Source organism: Anarhichas minor, unplaced genomic scaffold (assembly GCF_050575085.1).
Source record: "Anarhichas minor isolate MPS153535 unplaced genomic scaffold, ASM5057508v1 ptg000026l, whole genome shotgun sequence".
In the NCBI taxonomy this organism is placed as follows: Eukaryota; Metazoa; Chordata; class Actinopteri; order Perciformes; family Anarhichadidae; genus Anarhichas; species Anarhichas minor.
In genome coordinates, this window is record NW_027466472.1 from 5,212,250 (window position 1) to 5,239,624 (window position 27,375).

General features: G+C 42.2%; 1 protein-coding gene across 1 annotated transcript in view; it reads left to right on the forward strand.

Annotated features, from left to right (window-relative positions):
• The first annotated feature begins 9,884 nt into the window (after positions 1-9,884).
• The window catches only part of LOC142959305 (uncharacterized), a 29,077-nt gene continuing 11,586 nt past the window's right edge, over positions 9,885-27,375 (forward strand). Inside the window, exons 1-2 of the mRNA XM_076100550.1 lie at positions 9,885-9,939; positions 11,199-11,302. Coding sequence (XP_075956665.1) covers positions 9,885-9,939; positions 11,199-11,302 — 159 coding nt within the window. The remainder of the gene's footprint in view (positions 9,940-11,198; positions 11,303-27,375) is intronic.

Below are 27,375 nucleotides of genomic sequence, written 5' to 3' on the forward strand. Positions count from 1 at the left end.
TCAGGAAGAGTAAATATTTCTGGTGTGCCCCAAGGTTCAGACCTGGGCACCCTTTGTTTTCATCCATAAACGTAGTTTCCACTGCTACGCAGACAACACTTCTACATTTCTCACTTGATGATCTGAGAATTTTGAAACCAATTACAATTTACTGCACTTTCCCTCCTGGCCATTGAACATTAACTTTTTAGGGGTCTTGATTTTTGAGGGTATTGTGCACCAGTTTGCATATTCAAAGTCAAGACAGTGGAGCAGAAACCGCCGATCCTGCTGACAGACTAAAAACATGCAGCTCAGATTAGAATTTACAAGCAGGGGATAGGCATGTAGATACTCTGTACTTAAGCCTATCCGTGAGTATCTTTCCATGCTTGTGTGTGTGAGTGTGTGTGACGTGTGAGAGGCTCTATCCGAGGTCATTGTCTCTGGGTCCAGACGGCTCCGACTCAGGTTCTCAGTGTGGCTTCACTAATCTGCCTTAATTATGTCTCACAGCCAGCTCACTCACAGTCACACACATACATTGACTCCCTGTCTCCTTGACGCCTTCTCCGTTTTCCCTCTCTTTCTCTCTTTTTCTCTGGTCACCTCAGGATGGCTATCAGTGCATGTGTGTGTGTGTGTATGACACAGTGTTACCGATGCAATGGGGCTACTACACTGCCAACACACAGCTCAAAGGACTCCCTTCACAGCTTCAGGGAGAAAAAAAAACAGACTCAAATGCCTTCGTGACTTGCCATATAGTAAAAGGGGTTTCCACTGCGAGAGTCATCCGCTGCACACATCACACCCATCTCCCCCGTCCTGCCACTGTGACACATATCTTCCTTGTGCTTTATCAGCAGCCACGCCGCGGGGTGTGTGGTGATGCAGAAGATGTGTGGGCATCCTAAATCCAGACTACCTGACCAGGTTAATGAAGGTTCAGTTTAGGGGGAAGCCCTTGCTGTAATATTCTTTTGACACACACTTTGGGGACTGTTGTTAAGATATAAAAAAAATGTTATGGGCTGCAAACACTGAGTGATCCAATGATTGGTTGAACTCTTAAAGAAGAACTGCTGTTTTAGCCATCTTTCCTATAGGTAGGAACATTATACTCACCAAATTAATGACTGAGATCTGGAAATCTCACAACAACATCACTAAAGAAGGTAAAATAGGGCAAGAAACATGAGCAGTCAGACGATCATACAGGTTGGACACAAATCCCCAGAACTGATTTTGGAAGAGAAAACAGAAATTAATTATTACCCAAACTGTAAACATCCATCATGCTTTACCTCCAAATATATTACTTTAGATAATCTGACTAAATTGTTGGCTTGTCTGATCATCTAACTGCTCCAGTTTCTTTCCCTGGAAGACTATATCTCAACAATTATTTTCGTTAAAACAAAGAAAAATGTCCAGTCCTGTGAAGAAGAGACCCACGCTGGTATGAACCAGAACGATCCTAAACTCAGAATTGTAATGCCAGATGAATATGTTTTATTAGTTACTTTCCTATGTCCCTATTTCTCTTTCTTTCTCCTATTGTCTCCACTGTGTAGCACTCATTATATTATTACACATTACCCTAGCGTTTCTGCATAATAGTAGGAAATTATCATCATAATAAAAAATAATGACCATGGGGTTCATTTGATGCTCAACAGCTGAGCCTGCAATTTACATCCTTATTGTTTTCACACAACACTCTTAAACCACTCCCTCTGCATGACTCCTTGTTATGTGAACACATAAAATGTTTATCTTTGGTTTTGAAACAAAAAATACAGTTTCATTGAACAATAAATCTAAAACTAGAAAATAGTTACACTACCACTGTAATCACCATTGAGTATGTAAGTTCACATTTGTGTGACGCTTTTCACTCAGTTGCAAGGCACAGGTTCATTTTTGCTGTACAGCATTAAACATGTTAAATAAAATGAAAAGCTTAATATGGTTATGCCAGTTTTATTTAGTTGTTATTTAATAAAGTGTTTTCATATCAGATTCTGCTTTACATTACATTCTGCTCACTGTCGTTGACACTGACACTCCTCCATAAAATAATCTATCAAAAACATGTCGCCTTTCTGACTTTATTGTCATGTGGAAGTCTTTTCATGGAAGTTTGTAAAATACATTTTCAGTTGTGTTTAAACAGCGGTGATCATGGTGTAGGTCAAAGAAAAATGAAAAGTAATATAATTCTAAATGAGGGAATCAAAACATAAAATGAACCAGTGTTTAGGTAAACAATGAATAAAATTAGGTAGAAAATAATTGAGTTAATTTGATCAAACAATCGACTGTCCCTGAATGCACCTTCTATTAAAGCACATATATTTAAATCCTCAGGCATAATGAAGAGTTATTCTGAATTGTGGTCGGCACTCATTTAAATTGCAGTGATGTATGTTGAAGTGAACTCTATTCAACCCACAGTAATTTATTCAGAAGGCAGGTTGGCCTTACAGGACAAACCTGTTTCTTTTCTTTGTGGGGCCTTCGGCCTGTATGTCAGAGTGTGTGAACCCCACTGAGCTCATTAAACTGTTAATATCGCTGTCTTCCTCTTCACAAAACCTGAAATCTCACAAGATATTGCATGCTCAATGGCTGTGACACACAGCACTGCACATACACACACACACACACACACACACATATACGCAAACACAAAGCCTCGCAAAGCTTTTCTGACTAAGTGCGTGCCTGACTGCTTGCTTAAACACACACACACACACTCACACACAGACGCACACACACACGGCTGCAGCACAGCGCTCTTATTTAAACTGATATGAGTGCTGTCACGACATCCGACTAGTCCTATTTGTTCCACAGAAGCCTTGGCGTGAGAGAGCAGGGTCACCCCACTGGCTCTCATGCAAATCCATTCAGCACACACACGCGCACACACACACACACTCACAGACACACACGCACACACACTTAATGGTCCTGCAGATAAGCAAAAAGACAGAGAGACAGACAGGCAGGCATGCAGAGAGCCATGTAGAGATTCAAGCAGAGAGAGACGAGTGGACAGTAAAACCATTGGGCAGAGAGCCGAACAAACTCAAAGACAGACGGACAGCAAATAATAATAAAACATTATGAAATTGACAGTTATCCTGAGCTACTCCACTTAATAGTGGGCTGGTCTCGCAGAGTCAGATCTATCTCCACTGTGCTGGCCCCACAAATTTCATTCTGGCATAAGGGGAAAAAGGTGGATGTGCTTGTTTGTATTTCTTTAAACCAATCACAAACGTAGTAAGCGCAGCTAAGCCACAGGATGAAGCAGCCACGCCCATGCAAAATAGATAGGTGAGATAGAGAAAGGGGAGGAGAATGCCATGTGAAATACGCGACAATGGCAGACTAATACCCATAGTCTAAATCTGGTGAGTCGGACTATTAGTGGCCCCAAATGGTAGCAAGAGGCTAACTGTTTGAATTTGAAAACTTCGATGCAGGTGGAGGTAGTATAGAGAGGATCAGCTACTGACGGGAGGTTAAAAGGTCAGGGTTCAAATGTGGGGATTAGTTACATAGAGGCATCCATTTCCTTTGTTTATTACACTGCCTTCTTCTGGGTGCACTGCACTATGTATAAAACCAGAGATAAGACTTAGAACAGTTTGTTGGCCATTTTTAATATAAAATGAAACCTGTGAATTCAAACAGAGCTAGCTAAGGATCAAGGCGGTGTTAATGGTTACAAGACATGGATGTGACAATAAAGTTTTAAAGGTAACATGTTTTGAGTGGTTTCTTATAGATTCAAGTTATTTGCACTTATTATTTGATGTTATTATTTTAGATGTTGTTGCTTAATAGGTACAAATATCAGATTTTTCAGATTTTTGTGTTTCCGCATGAGAGGCTGCTCTTAAATTGATTGGGCATTCCAGTGACAAATTGGCTGGCATCTGTGTGAATGAACAAATCAGTGGTCTACAAATTCTTTGTGAATTAGGATCAGGAGGTTACACACAGTGATGCAACATAACAGGTGGACGAGACTTAGATTCAGATGGAGTGGACAGGGCTTGTAAGTGGAGCATGGCGTGCACAATAGGATCATTTGGTGTCACCAAATGAAATACCAAGGAAAGCAGCTCACATCCGACGAGCGCAGGGAAAGCGGTGGGTGGGTTGGACTGTTTGGGGTAACTGGATGAGTGACTGTAGAAGTGCTTGTGTCACAAAAATGATATCATAATACAGAAAAAAATAAGACCTTTTAATTCCAAAGTGTGTGTTTGTGTGTTCTGAGTGCTTGCGTTCTCCCTTTGTATCGACGGTCACAGTTGTGTCTGTGCTGGTGCTGCACTATCTTGTGGGGATTTTGGTGAGTTAAACCTGCATGGTTGGCCATTGGATTTGTCCCGCATAGCCTAGCCCAAATATGTCAAGCGTGACAAGAGCAGGGTCACCCCACTGGCTCTCATGCAAATCCATTCAGCACACACACGCGCACACACACACACACTCACAGACACACACGCACACACACTTAATGGTCCTGCAGATAAGCAAAAAGACAGAGAGACAGACAGGCAGGCATGCAGAGAGCCATGTAGAGATTCAAGCAGAGAGAGACGAGTGGACAGTAAAACCATTGGGCAGAGAGCCGAACAAACTCAAAGACAGACGGACAGCAAATAATAATAAAACATTATGAAATTGACAGTTATCCTGAGCTACTCCACTTAATAGTGGGCTGGTCTCGCAGAGTCAGATCTATCTCCACTGTGCTGGCCCCACAAATTTCATTCTGGCATAAGGGGAAAAAGGTGGATGTGCTTGTTTGTATTTCTTTAAACCAATCACAAACGTAGTAAGCGCAGCTAAGCCACAGGATGAAGCAGCCACGCCCATGCAAAATAGATAGGTGAGATAGAGAAAGGGGAGGAGAATGCCATGTGAAATACGCGACAATGGCAGACTAATACCCATAGTCTAAATCTGGTGAGTCGGACTATTAGTGGCCCCAAATGGTAGCAAGAGGCTAACTGTTTGAATTTGAAAACTTCGATGCAGGTGGAGGTAGTATAGAGAGGATCAGCTACTGACGGGAGGTTAAAAGGTCAGGGTTCAAATGTGGGGATTAGTTACATAGAGGCATCCATTTCCTTTGTTTATTACACTGCCTTCTTCTGGGTGCACTGCACTATGTATAAAACCAGAGATAAGACTTAGAACAGTTTGTTGGCCATTTTTAATATAAAATGAAACCTGTGAATTCAAACAGAGCTAGCTAAGGATCAAGGCGGTGTTAATGGTTACAAGACATGGATGTGACAATAAAGTTTTAAAGGTAACATGTTTTGAGTGGTTTCTTATAGATTCAAGTTATTTGCACTTATTATTTGATGTTATTATTTTAGATGTTGTTGCTTAATAGGTACAAATATCAGATTTTTCAGATTTTTGTGTTTCCGCATGAGAGGCTGCTCTTAAATTGATTGGGCATTCCAGTGACAAATTGGCTGGCATCTGTGTGAATGAACAAATCAGTGGTCTACAAATTCTTTGTGAATTAGGATCAGGAGGTTACACACAGTGATGCAACATAACAGGTGGACGAGACTTAGATTCAGATGGAGTGGACAGGGCTTGTAAGTGGAGCATGGCGTGCACAATAGGATCATTTGGTGTCACCAAATGAAATACCAAGGAAAGCAGCTCACATCCGACGAGCGCAGGGAAAGCGGTGGGTGGGTTGGACTGTTTGGGGTAACTGGATGAGTGACTGTAGAAGTGCTTGTGTCACAAAAATGATATCATAATACAGAAAAAAATAAGACCTTTTAATTCCAAAGTGTGTGTTTGTGTGTTCTGAGTGCTTGCGTTCTCCCTTTGTATCGACGGTCACAGTTGTGTCTGTGCTGGTGCTGCACTATCTTGTGGGGATTTTGGTGAGTTAAACCTGCATGGTTGGCCATTGGATTTGTCCCGCATAGCCTAGCCCAAATATGTCAAGCGTGACAATATTAGTCATTGCATGCCAAAAAAAGAATAGTGGGTCATATTCACCCCTCCTCTCCCTCTCAAATCCGTGCATGCACACACAGACACACACGCACTTTCGCCTCTCGCCCCTCCCCTTCCCCTCCTCCTCCTTCCCCTCTCTCTCTCTCTCTCTCTTACACACACACGCAAGCACACACTCAGCATGCTTCATTATACACTTGCCCACACAGCATAGCGTGCCGGAAACAGACTCAATAGATGCCAAGCTCCCGGTCCCTGCAGGCTCAGTGCCCCTAAAACACTGGATGCACCTTCCCAAATTAGGTTAATTCGCTTTTGCCACAGAGAATGCCCAAAGTACAGTCTAGTGGTCCCACAAACCATTGTGATGGAGAAATAATTAGATTGTTTTGGGGGGAAATTTCAGCTCCCATCAACTATTAACCTGGCTGTTCAATAATCAGACCAGCTAAAGGGAAATATATATGAGCTATTAAAATCACGACAATCAAAATGTTATGATAACACTGATGTAGATACTGTATATGCAATCAGACTATTCTGAAAGTAGGTTAGACGTTTAAAAAAAAACATTCAGTAATGTATATGTCACAAAGAGAGCTCTGATGAACTTTACACATGCCGAAATTATTCTATTGTCTATTGTCCATTGTGGTCCAGTTCAGTACTGCTTTGTGTACGGCGCTGCATTACAGTAAATGCCTGCTACTGCTCTTTTTCCTATGCCCTTATCACAAGGGGTATTTGAGGATATGACCGGTTTCAGAGAGGGGAGTGAGACAGAAAGAGGAGGGGGAGTGGAGGCAGGGGGATACAGAGAGAGGGCTTGTCTTCCCCCTCTTTGGCACAGTGTGGTGCAAGGCTTGATTACTGTCTCTGCCTGAATCCATTTTTCCCCCTTTTGTCACGTTCACCAATTTCTTTTTTGTGCTGTGGAGGCAGATAAACAAGCACGGAAGGTAGGCTAGACTTGAGTGGGCGAGTGCAATTTGCATCAGAGCAACTGAGTCTGCACGATTCAGTGACGGGTCCAGAAATAGCATGAACATGCATCACAAATGTAATCATAGCAAAGAGTTCTCTCTCCCTCTCTGTAATGGTGGGGGGGTGACATTAGCCCAGATTAAGACACAGGTTTGCTTTGGTCAGCCACAGAGAAATGAGGGCAATTATATCATATAAAAAGGCAAAAATGTCTGTCCAAAGACATTTACAAACCAACCCCGCCGGCCCTGCGGGAATGTCTGGCCGTTATTTCAAATTACTTCTGAGGCAATGAATTAAATGCACACAGCCCAAACAGAGCATGCAGTGTGACCTATGCATGCAAGCAGGCAGAGCTCAGCTGATTTGACTTCAAGGTGTTGTCTGCCTGCGTGTTGTACACAATTGCTTATTCATTCTCTATTATTACAAACAAAAATAATGATGTGTACTTTAAAGGCAAACTTATTCTCACAAATTGTATTTGAGTCAGCTTTTTTTGTGTGCGCTTCTGGGAAGGCTCTGACATTTTAGAAATTACACTTGTCAGCCATTTACATAGAACTACATCATAAATATATTAAATTACGTGAGACGATCAATATCAGTTTCATCTTCTTGTAGCTTACTGTAATGACTCCCCACATCTCAGCTGTTAACTCTGTTGTTGCAAGTCATGTTGCCACAGGAATGCCAGTTGCCTGTTCATGTCAATCAGGCCCCTTCCTGCCATGCTATGTCTCTGGCTGCCAAAGCATACAATTGAAGTGATGAGCATTACCAACTGATGATTCCATCCCCTAGGACTGACTGGTTGAGGTGGTGGCAAGGCTTAACTTACTCAAGATGCCAACTTCCTCACCAATGGTTGATGAAAATAGAAAAGTTTCTGAGGTCTAAAGATGGTCCAGGGTTAAGATGGCCTGTTAGGGAATCTTAGGGTATTTCCCCTCTGAGTGGCAGCCATATCCTCCTCTAATGGGATATCGTTTTTATTTGCTATAACAAACTGAATTGAATAATTTAGCAACATATTGTATGTGGTTATTTGTGCACGAGACACAAACCAATGCTCATATTAAATTCATTATAATGCTTTTATTTTGGTAGGAAAATAAACTTCCTGTGCTAAATCCCGCTGACTTGACACTGAACGTTCCGCACTGCGTGGCTAGACTGCGTCATAGCCATAACAACAGCCAAAGCACACGGGTCGTGTCAGGAAAAAATCAGTCAAACATTTTAGTAATTCAATGATTTGTTTCCTACTTCACTCCGTAAGAGACTGTTGACTATGGGTAGGTAAAGGTTTGTTCTGTTTACGCATCGATACAAGTCCAAACAAAAAGCTTCATTCGTGCGTAATTGTGGTGGTAAACGCTACTTTACGCGAGAGTCCGCACTGATTCGTTTACAGTTTTTGAGAATAGCGTCATTTCATTTCCGACTCAGTTTCTTTTATTTGTTTGTCCCTCTTTTATTAAACAACCCTACAGCAATGCAGAGTGTTTGATACATAATGTTTACTGTGCCTGCGTGTGCGCAAACCTGCACTTTTGACACAATGCACATCGCAATTAAACTAATGTAGGGACTTCATAACAATGTGTCTGTCATTTAATAATGAGTATATGTAACTATTCAACTCCATTGTAACATAGATGATATGTAATCTCTGCAATGTAGCTTATATTAAGAAACTTAAATCTGCTTTCTAAGGATGTATGTATAGGCCTACACGCCATTCACACACAGTTTTCAATGTTATCCATGTATTTGGAAATGACGATTGAAAAAAAAAAAAATGTAATTCTCTGTGTCCGGGGATAAATATAATAGTTATTCTTCATATTCTTCTAGTTGTTAGATAACACTATAACAAAGCTTCATGCTGCTCACCATAAATAAACAATTGTCTTGTGGATCAATGACATCTAACTATTTCAACCCCATCTGCTTCCTTCAGGGTGGGGTCGGTTGGGGACATTTCTCCATCTTGTGTCCTCCCTTCCAGAGTAGCCGAATGTTTTTTTCCCCCTTCAGTGCTACTGAACTACGGGCCCTTATGAGTCTATATGTTCGTGCATGTTTCCTCTCATGACTTAGGCATGCGTCCATGCAGAATAGATGAGTTTATGAACAGCTTGCCTCTCTCACATTAGACTGATTAATAGTTCAATCAGGGCTAAAACGGACAAAATGTCACGGGGGAACAGTTGTCGTGCAAAATCAGCTCTTTATATCTGCGGCCATCCAAAAGGATAGGCCTGCTTAATGCTGTCACAGGGCGTTACTAATTTATCTGTGTTGTGTGAGCCAGCCATTGAGGATCTCCGCCGTGTTTTAAATGCAGAGCCTAGAGACAGTAGGGGGGCAATCAGGCTATTGGTGTGCGTGAGCATGAAGCTCTTTGACTAGGCAGGGTTTTATATATCTGCACTGGTGTGTGAGTGTGGAAGAGACCGAGGGAGTACACGTGCTTGTTTACATGCTAGTTCTTGAATTATTGGTTTGTGTGTCAAATTAAACCTGCTTGACTTTGCATGAGTTCTTAGATTGGATGTGCATCTGTCTGTGTGCTGTGTGGCCAAATCCTTGTGTGTTTGTGCTGTACATTTCCCTGCGTGTTCTCTCACTCTATTTCCCTCGCATGGCCTGTGAGGGCATTTACTGTCTGGCATGCAGGCGTGCACAGGGAACCATCTGATAGGAGAGACCGTTGGCCAGAGGTATTTAATCTGAGGTCAAGTGTTGAGTTGGCGTGATGCTTTTCCCCTCACTAATGGTGCACTGATAGATAAACGCCCTGAGAGCTTGCACACACAGCTATAGACAGACAGAGGCTGCGTTAGGCTCGCACTGTTCTCCTCGCACGACCTCACTGGCCACTATTGCACAACATGGGAGAGCTGGACTTTCCTTGGTTTGCAACTAAGAGGCTGAGCACAGCACAGGGTACACAAATAAAAAATGTTCTTGTCCTGTTTGACTGATTTTGTGGATATTTAACACACTTGAAGGTTGAATCAGTCCTTGCGTCGCCCTGCAGTGGAAGACAAGCTAATATATGGCGTACGTCAAAATACCCTTAGCTGTAAAATGCAATAATCTACAGTCTATAAGCTTAATGCCATGAGCTTGACTGATTAATCTATTGAATAGATTGTACAGCAAATGGGTTTAATATGGTGGACATCACGCTAAGGGATTTGCCCTTACATTACCTCAGAGGCTAAGTGCTATTCATCAGTTTAAAAGTGCCACCCACTTATATCATGAAAAGAGTCAAATTGTCCTGGGTAATATTGGGAAGAACACATTGTCTTAGGATGGTTGTAGAAATACTTTGGTATCAGGATTATATTTATTTTAGAGTGATTAGGAGGCATGTTTTCTTTTTACACACATTTGGTCCTGAGGCTGCTACTGTTAGTCATTGTGTTCTGACTTGAAAGGGGCTGCATTTTGTACAAGAATCTGGAAGTTAATTACAGAGAAAAGAGAAAACACAGGGAATCACCCCACAAGAGCTCAGTTTAAGAACTAACAGATAGAAGAAAATAATACCTCTGAAACAAGATCGTGTTTCTCCCTTAAAAGCTTAAAGTCGGGATGAAATAAAAAAAAAAGGCTTTTTAACTAACTTCAACAATCAATGCAAAAAATCTAAATCCAATCTTTCTGTAAAACAAAATATGACGTGTGTTTACTTTTGCCAATACTGGCCACTTTCAACCAATTATATAATTTGAATTAATTCCTTCTTGTAACTGTACACCGTTCAAATATTCCTTTATGGGAATACGTCACAGTACCGAAGCTAAAGATGCTCTAAGCTCCGTTTCACTGGGACTTTAATGTTTCTACATTAGTTTGCAATAGAGCCAAAACAATTTAGTCAATATATCAACTACTTGATGATCAACTAATGCCAAGTTTGATGTTTAATTCATTATCAATTAATCATTTATAAAGCAGAAAATTCCAAACATTCAATCATATAGATCTTCATCGTAAATTGATTATTTTGTGCTGTCTCCCAGGCTTTGGGAATTTGTGAAGTTTTGTTCACATTTCTGACTTTGTATAGACACAATTATTATTCCATTCATTAAAAAGCTAAAAAGACAGATTAATCAGCATTCAAAATATGCATAACACACACCAAATACCATTTCCAGTGTAACTAATCCTGCTGGTTTTCTTGTGTCCAGGAGACGAGGAAAGATCTATGGAGGCGGAGCAGGAGGGAGAGAAGGAAATGAAGATGGTTCGTCAGTGTCCTCCGATCTACCCACTGCCTGAAGAGATAAAAAAGGTAGGCAGTTCATGTTTCTGAAAACCCCTGGCAGGTACTTGTATATTTTTTATTTGAAGTTATATCTGAACACCAAGACTCTCCTCCCAGTGGAACATATACACATAAAATCATGTTCAGCACACATACACACACCCTCATTCACTTTGGAACCGTACTGTTACCTTTCAAAGCATGCATGTTGATGAAAGACCATATTGCCACAACATATGTCGTTAACAAATGGGATTTTTTACAACCCAGAAATACAAATGCATATGTTACATCCTGATGAGCGTTTCAACACTGCTCTCTCTCATTATGCTGCAGTAATCCATATGATTTGAACAAGAAATGGGACAATGTCTCCTCTTTCAATCTTCCATCTGTTTTAAGATAAAGCACTTAGGCAGTAACATGGCAATGATGGCGTGTTGCTTTATATGCTTGTCAATGTCAGGTGGCAGTTACATATTGCCATATGATATACCATATGGTATGAATATAAATTAGCAGGGAATATGGCTTCCTTTGAACAGAAAGCATACAGGGTCTCTAAAGCAGTGTATTCTCTGTTTGTCAAAGGAAACTATATCTCCAAAGACCACGTTTTCCTCTTTTTTTTCCACGCTGACGCAAAATCATTTTTCACATGAAACTATTTTGAAAAGGTTCTTTTTATATGCCCTGACATAAGAAAATGTTCTGAGCACACACAAAGCAAAGTAATTAGACTAAGAAAATGGTTTGGCCAATAGTTGTAACCAGTAGTTTATCTTCCCATTCTGACTGTCACTAAACGAGTTTAGAGTATTTTCTACCGTGGTCCTTAACAAAGTTATTTAATTTCTCATGTCTTTGGGGAACCCAGCCAACATGGCATCACTTACAACAGTACCTTTGTATATATCATCTCTTCCACATTAGACCTGCAGGATAAACAAACGGAGCAGCTGGCTGGGTATGAGAGGGACCTCTGTGATTGCTTTACCTGTAGCTCTCCAAAAGGCTTGGAAGGCTTTTACACTCTTTCCACTCCACGTTGCTTGTGCTGTCAGACTTTGCTGTGGCAATGTCTTTTCCCAGCTCTCACTATTTACAGAAACACAATGGTATCATAACCAATAATAATAATCTGGATGTATCCTTTGCTCAGCTATACTGTACAATATCAATTACATTTGGTCTTTTGTGACCAAGTCAACATAGCATGACATAGTGCAGCAAGTTCACAAGGGTAAGATTACTCAATGGATCAATGAGGCTGCTCTCTGTGCTCTGCACTCTCTTCCTGTCCCTCTCGGTTCCCGTGTCTGTCGCTCTCGAGTAATTTGTGGAATTTCTCATTGAGGCCAGTAGATGGCCGTGAACAATACACCCCCTGGTATTATCTGAGGGTGGCCTTTCCATGCTCACCTACAGAAATCCCCCCCAGCCTTCCCTGAATGTCTCCTACAAACACATCACAGTGCACACACACACACACACACAGTCCATTCCCCCATTTGTCCATCTATCTCTCTGCCTGCTGCGCCATGGCTAACAGACTCACATGGGAATCCATTTTATTTATTGATTTCTGTGGTGGCCATCCATCTCTCCCCAGAGTGTGTGTGTGCATCCGTTTCAGTGCTTCTGTTTGTGACTTGTCACAAGGGGCATGTGATAACCAGACACAGAGCACAGGAAAGAGAGAGAGAGAGAGAGAGAGAGAGACAATAACAAAGAACAAGAGAGGGAGGGAGACATTTTGATCATAGCCCATCTGGTTCAGTCACGGGATCTACCCTCCCTCCCTCCTTTTCCTCCCCCTGTCATCCACTCAGATTCCAATAGGTCCATAAAATAGAGGATGTTCTGGGCTTAGCCCCCCGCTGAGTACACTTCAGCACCATTTATTGGAGGAGGCTTAGGTGGCTGCGGCGAGCGGAGAACAAAAAACAACAGAGGCAGTGTGCGTTGCAGGCGCAAAGCTGTGGGCAGCACCATGTGCACTAGTCGGCGTGGGAGGCAAAGAGGAGGTGGTGTACTAACAGGCCCATTTAAGTGCTGTTAATCCTGGTGTGCTGGGAGAGGGCTGGCACCAAGGTTTAATGGTGGGCTGCTGAGAAGGAGAGCGCTGCGGTTACACACAAACACCATGCCTCCCACCCACACACTCGGGAACAGAAACACACATACTTGCACTGAACTTTCCTGCCGAGAGTATGTTTGTTGTGTATACAAACACGGGGATGCAGCTCAGATACAGCTACAGGTACACACACACACAAAAATACACCAACTCATACATTACAGGACAGTGAAGTAAATGACGTTAGACAGGAAGTGACACCATCCACTACCTACATGAGTTTCCTTTTTATTCGTGTTTTCTCTCACATTTAAAAAAACATGCAAGTTGGGTTGATTGAAAAACAGATTTCCTGTTGTGTATGAATCTGTTTTGGACATGCAGCATCTGGTCTGGCAGTCTGTCCATGGCATCTCCCTTTTGTCCAGTGCATGCTGGGACAGTTAATCCTATTTATGCTGCATCCCATTTGAACTGGGAAGTCAGAATTTGGAACCGCCTGAAGTCGGATTTTTGAAAGTCGGATTTCAGAAAGTCAGATTTCTGAAAGTCGTTCTAACCCCACCGTCCCTGACCTCCAAATCCAAGATGGCTGCTCCTCGCATGCTGTTTATTAGCGTGTCTGTCTTATTTGTGTCTCATTAAATCATAAGTACTGTCCAAATTCAATCTGTTGACTTGTTGCTACGTTCTTTGTATTCCCAAAATACCGTTATAATGCGTTATTATCAACGCATCATTAGTAACTCCCCACTCTCGAGGTGTTTCACGTAGATTAGTTTGAAACTTGACAGTGACATCCATTGTTCCACATTTCACATTGTAAATATAAGCATATGTCCCAGTTTGTTTCCTGTTGCAGTGTATGTGAATGACATAAGCTGACAGGAAGTAAACACTTCTCCACTGTCTTCTGGCTTAGTTATTTTTAGTGAGGTTCAAGGGAGAGTAGGGAATGGTTTCATTCTTTTGTTACATATTTCTGCAGAGCTAAATAAATCACTCTCTGCCACGTACCAGTTTTTGCAAGGGAACTGAAAGTAATGCAGTATTATATTTTATTGTAAATATGCTGAGATGGTGTTTTTCAGTTTCACCCTGTGTCCGCTTCCCCTCAGTCCCAGTCTCTATCTTTCTCAAGGGCACATTATCACTCATTATTCAGGGACCAGAGAGCGTGACTCCTTCCTTTCACTTGATTGTCTTTGAATTGAAAATCAACTCAAACCTGAGGTCAAAGCAGGTGGTCAGACTAAAAATAGCACTGCATTAAAGCAAAAAAGAGAAAAGGCTGCGTTGGCGTGTTGCTACAGGTACCAGTGGAAGATGGAATATGATCCAGTTTGATTAAAACATCCATTAATTAGAAAGTTCTGTTGCCACCACCAAAACTCAAACAACACTGTTTACCCCTTCCTTTTTTCTCCCAAGTTGTCAAAGTGACACTTTTGCTAGCAGTGTTCTAAGTCCAATTGTGGCTCAAGGATGAGTTGTTTTCAGCGCAGCGCCGAGCAGAGTACACCGCAGTCTTTTTATTCAGCAGCTGAGCACCTCTTGTTCTCTGCAAGGCCCTGAAACCACCTATTCACTTCTCAAGTGTCACAGTCTGAGGAGCTCAAACACACAGTGGAACAGGACAAGACGTTCACCTCCAAGAGCGAGGGAAGCACAGGGAGAGGAAGCAAGAATAGCAAATAGAGAAAGACGGAGACAAGAGGGACAATACCCTCTGTTAACTTCTCAAATGTTATGGTCTGTGAAGAGCTCCGAAACACAATGCAACGGGACAAGACGTTCACTTTCGAGATAATTGGAGAACGAGTGCAGAGCGCGGGAGACAGGAAGAGAACAGGGAGCATCTCAATGCGTGTGCAGGAGAGATATGTGACTTTCCTGTTTCATTTCCATCCGAGGGAAAGAATCAATGGAGAGAATAAGACCAGAGAGACCAAAAATGAAGACACTTTCCATCACACACACACATTCATAGAAATACACATGCAAGCAAACGAACGCATCCAGCTCTCTCCTTTATGCTATTTATCTTTTTGTTTCATTTCATAACACCAGACATTCACATTACCAACACAACAGGAGATTTTAGACAAAACATTGGTATCTAAAAAGGGCCGTGTTTACCTACCCCTCTCCACACATACACGTGCACACGCGCTGCACGTCATGGCACGCATTCACTACCTGTCTGACTCTACTTTCATTCATAATTGAGGTGCCGAGTTTGGTTAGCCAGTGCATTCACATTTCAGCCCGAGGCTGCCATCCCTACTACAGTGTCTCAGCAACTTGGTACTTTTCCTTCCATCTCACTCTCTCTTTCTATATGCAGTATAGCACTGCATAGCTCTGCACCGAGAGTGCACTGGATGTGTCACCATAGGACAGTGAGGACATTTTTGTAGTGTAATAGGAGAACGTTTAAGCCGGTAGTCACCTCAAAGACTCAATGTATCGGCATTGCGAAAGCAGCACGTTAGTAGAGCAGCAGCAGCTCCAGTCCTTCATCTGCGTCTACACAGGATGTGTGCAGGCACAGCACTGAGTGCAGGTAGCATGCGCTCTGGCAGCGCTCAGAGCCCGGCACTTCATCACTGTAGTTGGGCCCTAAAACAGCAGAAAAAAGACTTGAAGCACGTGCACAAGCAAAACGCTAGCCTCTTATGAGGCCTTTGTATACAGACAGCTGTGCAGGCGCATGAGATGCATGGCTGAAAACACCTGCTGTGTAAACAAGCCTTTGATATTCTGTTTAGATTGAGTTTAGGGGGGGATGCGGGTGCATTGGTTAACAGCAGGATATGAAGTAATAAACAAAAATTAATTAATTAGAAAAGCAATTTCATTTTATCACACTCAAACAATAAATGTGGATCAGACAGTGGTATGTCCTTTGCTCTGCACGCTTCACTTTTACAGTTAAATGTTTACCTTTTCCTGCACTGAAGGCAGACACGCCATCACATCTGACTTGTTTTAATAAATGCACCGGTCACCGTTTCACATGGAGGATAACTGGTGTATAGAGACAGACCTGTTGATCTGATCAGCAGAGCTCATGCTTTGACCACACTGCCCTCTGTATGTTGGTAGCACAGGCACAAAAGGTTCAAGGCCTCACTCATCATCATTCAACTTGATGCAATTGAGTTTTGACCACTGTAAAATGCCCGTCATCTCTTTATCCAACCGCTGCACCTGTGTGACTGCTGATTTTTGTTCTATTAGTTTACAAATTAAAATCAAACTTCTAATTAGCTCCTGATGGTTTTTTGGGTTTTTTTTAGTTTAATTTTCTAAAACGTTCTCTGTTGTTGATAAGATGTTACATCCGTCAGACCTTTTGGCTTGCTGAGCCTCTCTGTGTAATCATTCTTTTTTTACAAGGACGTAATAAAATCTGCTTGATTCAAGCTGTCTTGCAGAATATCTAAAACAAACCTCATGTGGTGTATGTGGTAAAACTCGCGAGGGTGTATGTGTGGACCCAAATATGTTAGAAAATGCACCGCTGTCGGTATCCGCTGTGGAGTGGTCCCTTACAGTGTGTGTTATTTTCTAAAATCTGCCGTTTTGTTGGACCGTACACATTTGCCCTGCATCTGCCTCTCTGATGTACAGTGTAGATTGTTTTATACAAATACACTTGAACTAAAGTCATTCTTCACTCACTCGAGTTATACAGTCCCTTGTAACTTAATAGAAAAAAGTTGAATCCCTTTCCTGGTACATCCTGAAGTTCCCTCAGGGGATCAATAAAGGCTTATTTGAGAAGAGATTGGAACTTTTTAAAGCATTTATTGTAAGAACAGAACAATATTGCAGGGCAGCAGTATATAGACATTTGAGATGTCTTCATGTAATCTGCAGTCTACTATATACGGTAGTACAGTGTGTTCTTTCGGACGACTCACGGGAGATTCGGTTGTTGAAGTTACAACATTGAAACTCTCCCATCACCAGTGTGGTTTGTTGTTTCTTTGTTTTTGTTCTTACTAAAACCTGACACTTAAAATGATGACTGCAGCAACTTCTCTCACTGTTTATCAATGTAAAGGTGTAAATCAATGTCCTGACTTGCCTCTTTGGTGTCTTTCCGTGCCTCTGACTGTTGACTGTCCAAGCGATGGCTCTCAACTGCTCTTGCTCTCCTTCTCCGGCCATCCATTTTTAATGTGAGCATGGCAAGTCTTCTGGAGGACAAGAGGAGACTAGAGACAAGCCACATGTCCCAGTGAGCTACACATCGCTCCTTTTCTCCTCTGTCTCTTCTCTCGCTGTCTGTCTCGCCTTCTTTCTATATCGTTCCCTCAGTTCTCCTTTCCTTGAATAATGGCTCGTCTTAAACCAGACACCCTCCTTCCCTTTGTTTTCTTGAAACAGAAGACCTCAGAAGGTTGATGGATAATGGTCGCACATCTTTATCTCAGACTTGTTCCCTTTCTCCTTCTCTCTTTTCATTGTCTTTCTCACATGTTCTGCACCTTTTCAGCAGGGCTGGGCGATGTGGCAAAAAGCTTCTACTACAATATATTTGATCCCGATAACGATATCCGATTAAGAGAGAGAGGGAGCGAGGTCATCAGGTGATTGCTGATCTGCGTTAATGACTGAGAGACAGCGGGGGGGGGGGGGGGATTATTGTGCAATATTGTCGGGTGTTGTCTGGAGCCTGGAATTACGAAGTGACAATATTACACGGTAATCCAAAAGGGTCATTGCAAGGTCCCTGTTGCTGTCACGAAGCTGTTGCCATGCCAACCATTGTGGCAGTTGTTTTTGAAAAAGGTAATCAAGTGTTCGGACATTCAATCCCAGACAGAAAATGATTGTCAATGTTTGTTGTTTGCTGCCCTCATCGTGCTAAGGTCATGTCAAGATACCTCAGGTTACGACTGAGTTTGATCGCAGAAAAAGTATCTCCAGCGTTGAACAGGGAAAACTCAGTATGTTGTTCTGATGCTAAACAAGTCACAGAGAAAGAAACTCATAGTGAAGAGGCAAAGAATCTCCTCAATGGACCATTATCCGTGACATTCACAAAGATGTATTGTGTTTTCAGCAGGAGGTGCAACTATCTCTTTTTGAAAATAAATGTACTACTATCATTTCTTACAGCTTTCACCCCTTGTACATTTTCAGAGCTCAATACAACTAGTCTCGGCATGTTTGGTGGGCGCTTTTAAAAGTCATTCAAGGAAAACCTCAATAGGTGATGTAGAGGTTGAGGGAAAGTGGGTACAATGGAAAGGTAATACACCACTTAAGAAATGATCTTATACCCAACAGTGCAAGAGGACAGGATTTTCTTGTAAAGATTAAATTAAAATAACTGCCTCACATTTAAAAGGTGGCCTTCTGTGTCGTACAGCTTGAGATATTTGCACAATGAAAGTGAATACGATCGTCTCTGTTTTTACTCATTAATAAGCGTCTGAAGCTTCTTTGCCTAATGCACTTGAGCACAGAGTTAAACACTGCAGGCGACGGCACTTGTTTTCTCTTGCTTAAGAGGGTTAAATGAGGTTGCCTTTTACTTCGCTCCGCTGATTGTCATCTAGTCAGACAGAATGTCATTCCACCTGGTTTAAGCTGCAAATGAAGAACACAAAAGTAGGATAAATGTTGAGAAGGTATTGGTTCACTGACAAGCTTGACAGCGGCGAAAAAACACACAACACACCCAGATAGACAGGCAGACAGGCAGGCAGACAGACAGACGCGCACACACACAGATTTCTGCCAGTGTTACCTCCTCTGACCTCTCCGGGCTTACTGTTCCGTGCCGTGTCGTGCCGAGCCGTGTGTTGTGATGCGTGGTCTAGTGAGGTTAACGGAAGCACATGTGTTGTCTGCTAACTCTGATTAATGTAACAGGCTATACTCCCCCTTCTCTCTCTGGCTTATTTTTTTTTCACTGGCCGCCCTGCTGTCCTGGCTTCACCTCTTACATGTATGTCTGCACTTAGTCTGTGTTTCAATCCTGTGCCCTAAGAGGCGAGAGAGTCATTAAATTATAATTCAGTTCCTCTCTCGTTTTGTCGGTATATATAGTGCTTTGTAAACAATATAGCCTGAAATGGTACAAAACGTTATTGCAGGGCTCAGGACAGTAATGCCAAAGAGTCTGTTGAGGAGCTGTTGAGGAGCTATGGTAACATTATACGCCCAGTTAAGGGGGCATACAGTGCAGAAGGAGTAACTGTATACATGGAGGAAACAGTAATCATGCAGTTTAGAATGAGGGTCATTTAGTCTAAAGTTACTGGCATAACGTTTTGTCATTTAAGGTATGTTGTGTACTTTTTGTGAAATGTAATTCAAAGTCTTCCCAGATTACATTGCATTTAGATGCGAGGTCAGATATGTCGACCATATTGCATATTCCCCTTTTTTTACTCTTTCATCTAAACAGGTCATATATTAGCAAGCTGTCAGTTTTGTCAGTTAGTTCAGTTAGCTATGCAGCAGGGATTTATGGCAGTTAGGTGTAAGTATTTAGTAGTAATAAATAAAATAAATTAATAAAATTCAAGCAGGTTTTATGATTAAGTCTCATGCACATTTCAAGGCATCACAGCATCTCAAAATAGCAATTTATATAGATTGTTGAGGTGGCATTCTTGAAGATTTTCTTTTAAAATCTGTTGAGTCACTATCTATCCCCGTAGGAACATTTACGTATTTGCAGTATTATGAATTTGGTGTCTGAGGCGACACTGCGGTATTTTCGGTGTTGCTCTTGGCAGATAAATTAGGCCTGACTTTCCAGTGCCCCTGATAATAACTGTAAAAAGCTACCTGGCTGCCGTGGGCGAAGTCGGTAGTCAGCTCTGAAGACGTATAACGCTAACTTTAAGAAATTAGATTACGGCAAGAGGGCTGATTAGTTGACTCCCACATGACCAAACCCCATCACACACGCACAAGAAAATGGACACAGTCAGTCTTCTGCCTGCTTCCCTCCAGGCTAGTTGTTTGTTGTTGTGTGTGCCGTGCCGTGCCGTGCCGTGCCGTGCCGTGCCGTGCCGTGCTATGCCGTGCCGTGCCTCGCCCTGTGTTTGAATGTGATGTGATGCGTGGCCAAGTGCTGGTCGAGGCAGCCATAGGTGATTCTTTCCCTACCACTGCCCTTTCCCCGCTTCCACGCAAAGGAGCAAGTGAGGTAGACGGGGAAGGAAAGAGAGGATAATGTAACGGGAAGACAGCCAGTCAGCCGGCAAACATGCAACCCTGGATTATACGGGGGGTATGAACCCTTACTTTATTATACTCCCAAATTTCCATTACTACCCCCATGACTCAACCGCCCCTCCTTCCTACATTTTGTCTGCTCTGCTGACTTTGTCCTGACTTTTGTGCAACAGTGGCTGATCACTTCAACCTCTGCTGTCTGCATGCACACATGTGTTGTGTGCGAGTGATTGACTGTGGATTCCTCTATGCTACTCTTTCATTCAGTCACACACAACCCAGAAACGGGCCATCTCACACACTTTGATTCATCCACTCAACAGTACAGTATGCCCCTGATCTGTCTGCCCCCTCCCTCCTGTCCTCTCTGCATACTCGCACGCCTCTGCCCCCCCCTCTTGCACTTCCCTTTATCCCTTGTGACCGCTACTACCCCTCCCTATTTCCTCCTCCACACACACACCCAGATACACACACATGCACACCCAGATGAACAGGCGTAGAAGACACTCGCACCGTGCCGTGGTCAAGGAACTTATACAAACACACGATATTCACACGCATGCCCACATCTACACTCAAGCACTCGCTCACAAACACACACTTGTCATGTGATGTGTAGTGCGCCATGGGGTCCAGATGAGTGGAATCTCAGTGTTGGCTCTCGCTACACTGAGCACCACAGGGGGTCTTTATCGTCGCAAAAATCAACAAAGCCACAGTCACGAAGCGCTGTCTCGATCACACACACAAACACGAGCACACACACACGCACACACACACACACGCGAGAATGTGTGCACACGTACTATGTGCGAACATGCGCTCAGACATCACGCACACACAGGCAAAACACAAAAAAAGCAAAAAAAAATAAATAAAAAATACAGTCACAGGAAGTGACAAAAGCTCACAAAAACATTCTCATTTTGACACGCAAAGACAAGAGCACAGCTGGACAATGTTCTCAGTGGACACACACACACTCCACAATCTCTCACGCACTGTCGCAGTCCGAAAAAAAGAAAATAATTTAGGAAAATTAGGGGAAAAACAAGGATAAATCCCTGAACAACTTAATCCCTTCTTAAATGCTTGCGTGATCTATCGCATCTGTGATGTCACAGACAGAGAGAGAAGCGGGATGAAGTGCGAGCTGAACAGATGGAAAGGAGAAAGCATTTGTTAGATTGAAATTGGGAGGGAGAAAGAATTTGAAAGAGAACGAGTTTAGAAGGATCCAGATATGATGCGAGGCAGCACTCCTGCCTTTGTTTTTTTCTTTCTAAATCTGCCTCCCATCATCATATCACTTGATTAAACCTAATCCTAATGCCTCTAATCCTCCAAGCACCAAAAAAAGAAAAATGCCTAAGTGCCTTTTACCCCTCCATAACATCTCTCAATAGATATTAGTGTGCACTGGATTGTGCCTCTATACAGTATTTCTGTGACTGTGTTTTGTAAGCGTGGGCTGTAGTTTTTCTAGCCTGCATGCTTTCCAAAATGACTCGAGGGTTTTTCAGATACTGAGGATGAGAGAAAATAAATAGTTTAGTCTGTTTGTGGAGATCTGTTGGGGCCTGCTGTCTACAATACTCAGTTTCTGCCTGCTTTGTATAGCCTGCATGATGTCCCTCCTTTATTAAAAGAGTTCCTATCTTTTAAATGCAATTAAGAGACTAATATGATTTTGTATTTTTTTGTTGTCAGATTTTGGCTAGGCTGATATAATGACTGATCTGTTGGCCGATAAGTACCAAAAACTTGCAGTACAGAAGCCAAAGAAATGTGATACGAGGTCGTTTTTAAATCCACAAAGAAACACCGGAAATATTGTCGGCCTTGTAAGTTGTAACACAAAGGAAAAGGGGAAGAGGAGCTGCTTGATGCAGAAAAGTGAGACAAATGAATCTGCTTGTGGAACGAAAAACTCACAATCATAGCCTTTTTATTTGCCTTTAGTGCCTGATTTTGTTGTCAAGAAAGAAACTGCTCATAATATAGCTCTTCTAGCTTCTCCCAAAATGTCTGCATTTCATAACATACCAACACGAACGTAGCGGAAGAAAGTTGGGTAATTTCTTTATCCTTTTAATACGTCTTGTCTGCATGCCAGCCTTGTCTCCACTCTCAGTACATGAGACAATGAGCGCAGACATTTTCACACAGACACACACGCAGACAGTCAGGGAGTTAAAAAGGCATCACGTAAATTAATTATGTTTCTCGTCCTGGCAAGACACCAGCCACCCACAGAATGCCCCCACCCTGTCGCCCCCACATGCACCCCCTGCACCACTCCACCCCTCCTAAATGTTTCACATCAGGCGAGAGGTAATAGCCCCATGTTTAATTGATGGAGGCAATGTGGCGATAACATGGACTGTTGAGGGGGTCCGAGTCACAAAATGCACACTCACTCAGGTTCAGTTACAGTAAGAGGTGGATGATTCAGTGTCGGCGCTCTGTGGTTAATGACGTCTACGTCACTGATGTACCCTGAGGCGTTCTTCATGTTTTGCATATTTACATACAGCATGTTGACTTCATAATGAACTATTTTGTAATATATATACAGTATATACTGTATATATGTATATGTATATGTATATTTATTAACTCTATATAAATAATAATAATCATTACCAGATGAATGTGGTTTGAGTAAAAGCTGTGTGTGTCTTAATATTTGTAAACCGCTTATGGCAACAGACCAGCATGCTAATGGAGTCAATCAAGAGACAGAATGAAAGAGAGATAAGAGAGACACAAGGGGAGCCATAGAAGTGTTGTGTGCACTAGAGGACAAAGAGGTTTTTGTGTGTAGGAGAGAAGCATCTATTGGCTGCTGGCATGAAACATTTAAAGGACAACAAGATTTGTCCTCCTCTCCCTCAGTCTGTCTCTCTTTTTCTGTCACCTCCATGTTTCATTCAAACCATCCTTGTCTCTCTCCTCTCAGGTATTTTTTGCAAGCATGCGTGTAGTAGTAGTAGTAGTAGTAGTAGTGTGTGTGTGTGTGTGTGTGTGTGTGTGTGTGTGTGTGTGTGTGTGTGTGTGTGTGTGTGTGTGTGTGTGTGTGTGTGTGTGTGTGTGTGTGTGTGTGTGTGTGTGTGTGTGTGTGTGTGTGTGAGCGGGTGGAGGGGTTAGTTTTGTGGTTTGAGTGCTAAGTGAACGTGTCAGTGCCCAGGGCAAGGGGTCTCCCCAAGGGTCCGAACTCAGTGACGGGAGCACACATCCACTGGTGGCACAGACCATCTGCCCTCAGGGTATGTGTGTGAGTTGAGAGTGAGCGATTGTGTGAGTCTCCTGTCTGTCTCAAGATGCCTATGTGAGTAAATTTGCCTTTGTATGTGTCTGTCTACGTCTATTTCTTTTGTTTGTGCCCGCGTACATGTTGGCACTTGCATGAATGTGGGTTTTAATGTGAGTGTATCTGTTTGTCGCTCGGTACGTCTTTGGGTGTGTGTGTGTCTGTGCCTTTCATCTGCCCATGTATGCAAACTGTGCTTTTGACTGTTGGTGCTTGTTTGTATGAGTGTGAGAAAGCTTGCCTCTTTGTGTGTGTTTGCGTGTGCGTGTATGTGTTAAGCCATACTAATGCACGATTCAGCCCTCAGGCCACTTTAACATTGTCTATTGCCCCCTTGTTTGTCTGTCTTCAAGACTACATCTCTCACATAAAGAACGTGCACACCCAAATTTACATGCATAAGCATTTTGGGATAAAATTCAACCCCCACTCACAAGCACACACACACACTTAGTAGTTTTAGCTGTATCTGTGCCTGCAGGAACCATGAGGACATCTGCACAGTAAACACTAAATCCCCCTGAGCCCCTGTCCCAAATATTGCTCAGACTTGCACGCACTTATGCTCTTTCTGGCTCTCTCTGTCTGTGTCTCTCACTCACTCACACATGTACATACTCACACTGCAAACAGATAATAGCCCATATTCTCCAGAGTTCATTATGTGGCAACACAATGTAATACATTGTTGTGCTCTGGTCTGGAGTCTTTTCCCCACCCACACTAATACACTCCCTCTCCGACCTCTCTGTCCCATTTTTTCTTCTGTCCATCTCTAGACCTTTGTCAGGGCATAAATGTCTGGCACGGGGGAATCCAACACCTTCAGGGAGGTCATTAGGAGCACATCTTTGCTTTTTTGTACAGGCATCCAAATACATATTGGAAAGACATGAGCATAAAACTGTACAAAAGGCATTCAGGAGTGAAATCTGAGTGTGTCAAATATGGATTTTGGTGTTGATATATTTGAGGGTTGCAGGTTCTGCACTTTTAACATTATTTTCTTGTCCAGTACTTCCTTATTGACTGTTTTTACATTGAGTTTTTGGACTTTTGTTGAAAAAAACGTTTTGGTTTGCATTTCCCATGTCTACCTGCATGACAGACTTGCACGTTTTGAGCCTTTGATAAGGTGTTGGATCAATTGGTTGGTCAGATGGTCGGTCTGCCACTTTGATCCAGACCATAGACTGTATATGAAGATGGACGACATGACAGCTCAAAGTGACATCTCAATCACCCTCTGGTGTCTGGCTGCAGTATAGGTCATTAATCCTGTTCCCTCCATGTTAGTAGAGGGGACATGGGCCAAACTAAAAAGTGAAAGTACACTTCAAAAAAGGTTGTCCCAAAAATAGTTTCTGTCATTTTAGGTAGTTCTTATCATGCAGATGTATGTTCAAGTGTTCATTTTTTCCTGTAAGTTTGGTGTAAATTCGTTATTATTTGATGCTATAAAAATGTTGTGAGACATCGTGATTGACAGCTGTGATTGACAGCTGCTCCGAGCGAAGTGGTCGCTGAGCCGTAAGCCCGGGAATTGTACGAGTGAGATGTCATTTAAATTTTCCATAACCGTCACCAGTCTGTGGAATAGAACATGTGTCAATTTGATCATAAATGTAGTGAAAGACATACTATGGTTAGTTATCGTGTCTTTCTAGCCAAACAGCTACCGGGGTGCTAACTTAGCAGCTAGGTGGCTCACGCTAACAAGCCGCGGCTCGGTTCTTGATTAGCACTGTGCTAATCGGCAAATTAACATTGTAAATATTACTGCTAGCATTGCTGGAGACCGTTACTCTTGTTATTATTTGCTTGCATTGCATCGAAGTACCTCATTTAGAAGAGCAGTGCTCTTCTTGTGAAGTCTTATTCTTGCTGTCTTTCTGTCTGTCAAGGCTGCGAGAAGACAGACTCCCGTTGTCCCGAAGACATGAGACAGACATAATCTGCACCTTGACCTGACATGGATAGACAAGATGCTAACACCAATCAAGAAGGCGCTGTGATAGGTCGGAAAAGACAAAGTCTTGGCGTCACCTGTCAGTCATTTGTCACGTCAAAAGCACTTTCAAGTGTTGCTGTGTATTTTATCTGTCGTTCTCTTCTCCCACACTGTCATTCTCTTTGAATTATCTCTTACCATATAGAAGAAGGACACAAGAGAGGCCGAGAGAAAGAGGGATGATTAGTTAGTTCATTTTCAAAGCATGAATGTTCACATGGATGTCTGTTTAAGAGATATGCTCATTATAAACTGGGCAAGTCTGGTCTGAATGTGACACTGGGGAGAGGGCCATAGCAGAATGAAAAGCTTTAGCTTTCACTCTGGTCGTTAGTTTTTTAGATGTTTTCATCACACTCACACTAAGTGGATGGCCAAATGGACAAAGGCAATCATATGGCCTCTGTTCCTTAACAGCAATAATTCAATGATCTGTTCTGTTCGTTGTCTTCCCATCAATGTCAGCTTTGTTTCTGTTTCCTTCACCTTGTTTACATCATGGAACAATCTATTTCGGAGCTTTCTGTCAGGGGAGCTGTCAGCATGTCATCCAACTATCAGCTGCCTCTCTGCCACATATCATCATGAAGATGAAAGCTCGGGGATGTGATCTTATCCCTCATAAGCCTAAAAGAACAGCTTGGAGAGAATCCACTGACACGCACAGAGAAAGAAAGATAATTTTGGGAGATGTTTTTTTTTCTAACAGACAGCAGTAAAAACAATATCTGAAGGAGGATTAGAGTATCTGTGTTCCTGTGTGTTGAACTGCCGAGGGATGAAAAGATGTTTTTGACACCAGTGGTTGCAACAGATTGTGATGGATAATGGGGCCTGTAGTTGTCACTCTAAATGTTTTTATAGACAGCTTTGATACTACAGTTGTAAAGGCCCCATACAATAAGCCATGCAAAAGTGAATGCTATTTCTAGACTCATTTTCATTCCCTGAAAAAAAATCACGATATACTGTAGCTGTATGTTTATTTCTACATTGATTTATATAATATAAAGCACACTTGAAATTAGTTTTTGATTATAAAGGTAATATATTATATTATGCTAGAGAAAGGCTCATCATTGTGTCCCATATTTGAATATGCAATAATACTTGCCTGAGATGTTTTCTGGGGATTATGGAGGATGGGGATATCCAATCAGACTAGCGCACAAGATTTACAGTACATGTTTTTTGTGATGATTTTTTTTTTCAAATTTATTTTCTTTGTATAAGTCTAGACTACCCTCATTTGCACTTGTTGCATGCAGTTAATGCCTTGTTACAAACATGACAATAATCACTCTGTCTTTACCATTCATCGACTTATTTTACACTATTGGTGGTTTATTTATTTAATTAATAGCTTCTTACTTAGGGGTTCTTAAACATTTTTGGCTTGTCAAGTATACAGGTACAATTCATAACATAAGGAAAAAACTGCATTCCATTGAGGTGAGCCATTTCCAGGGTCCTGGTATTTTGCG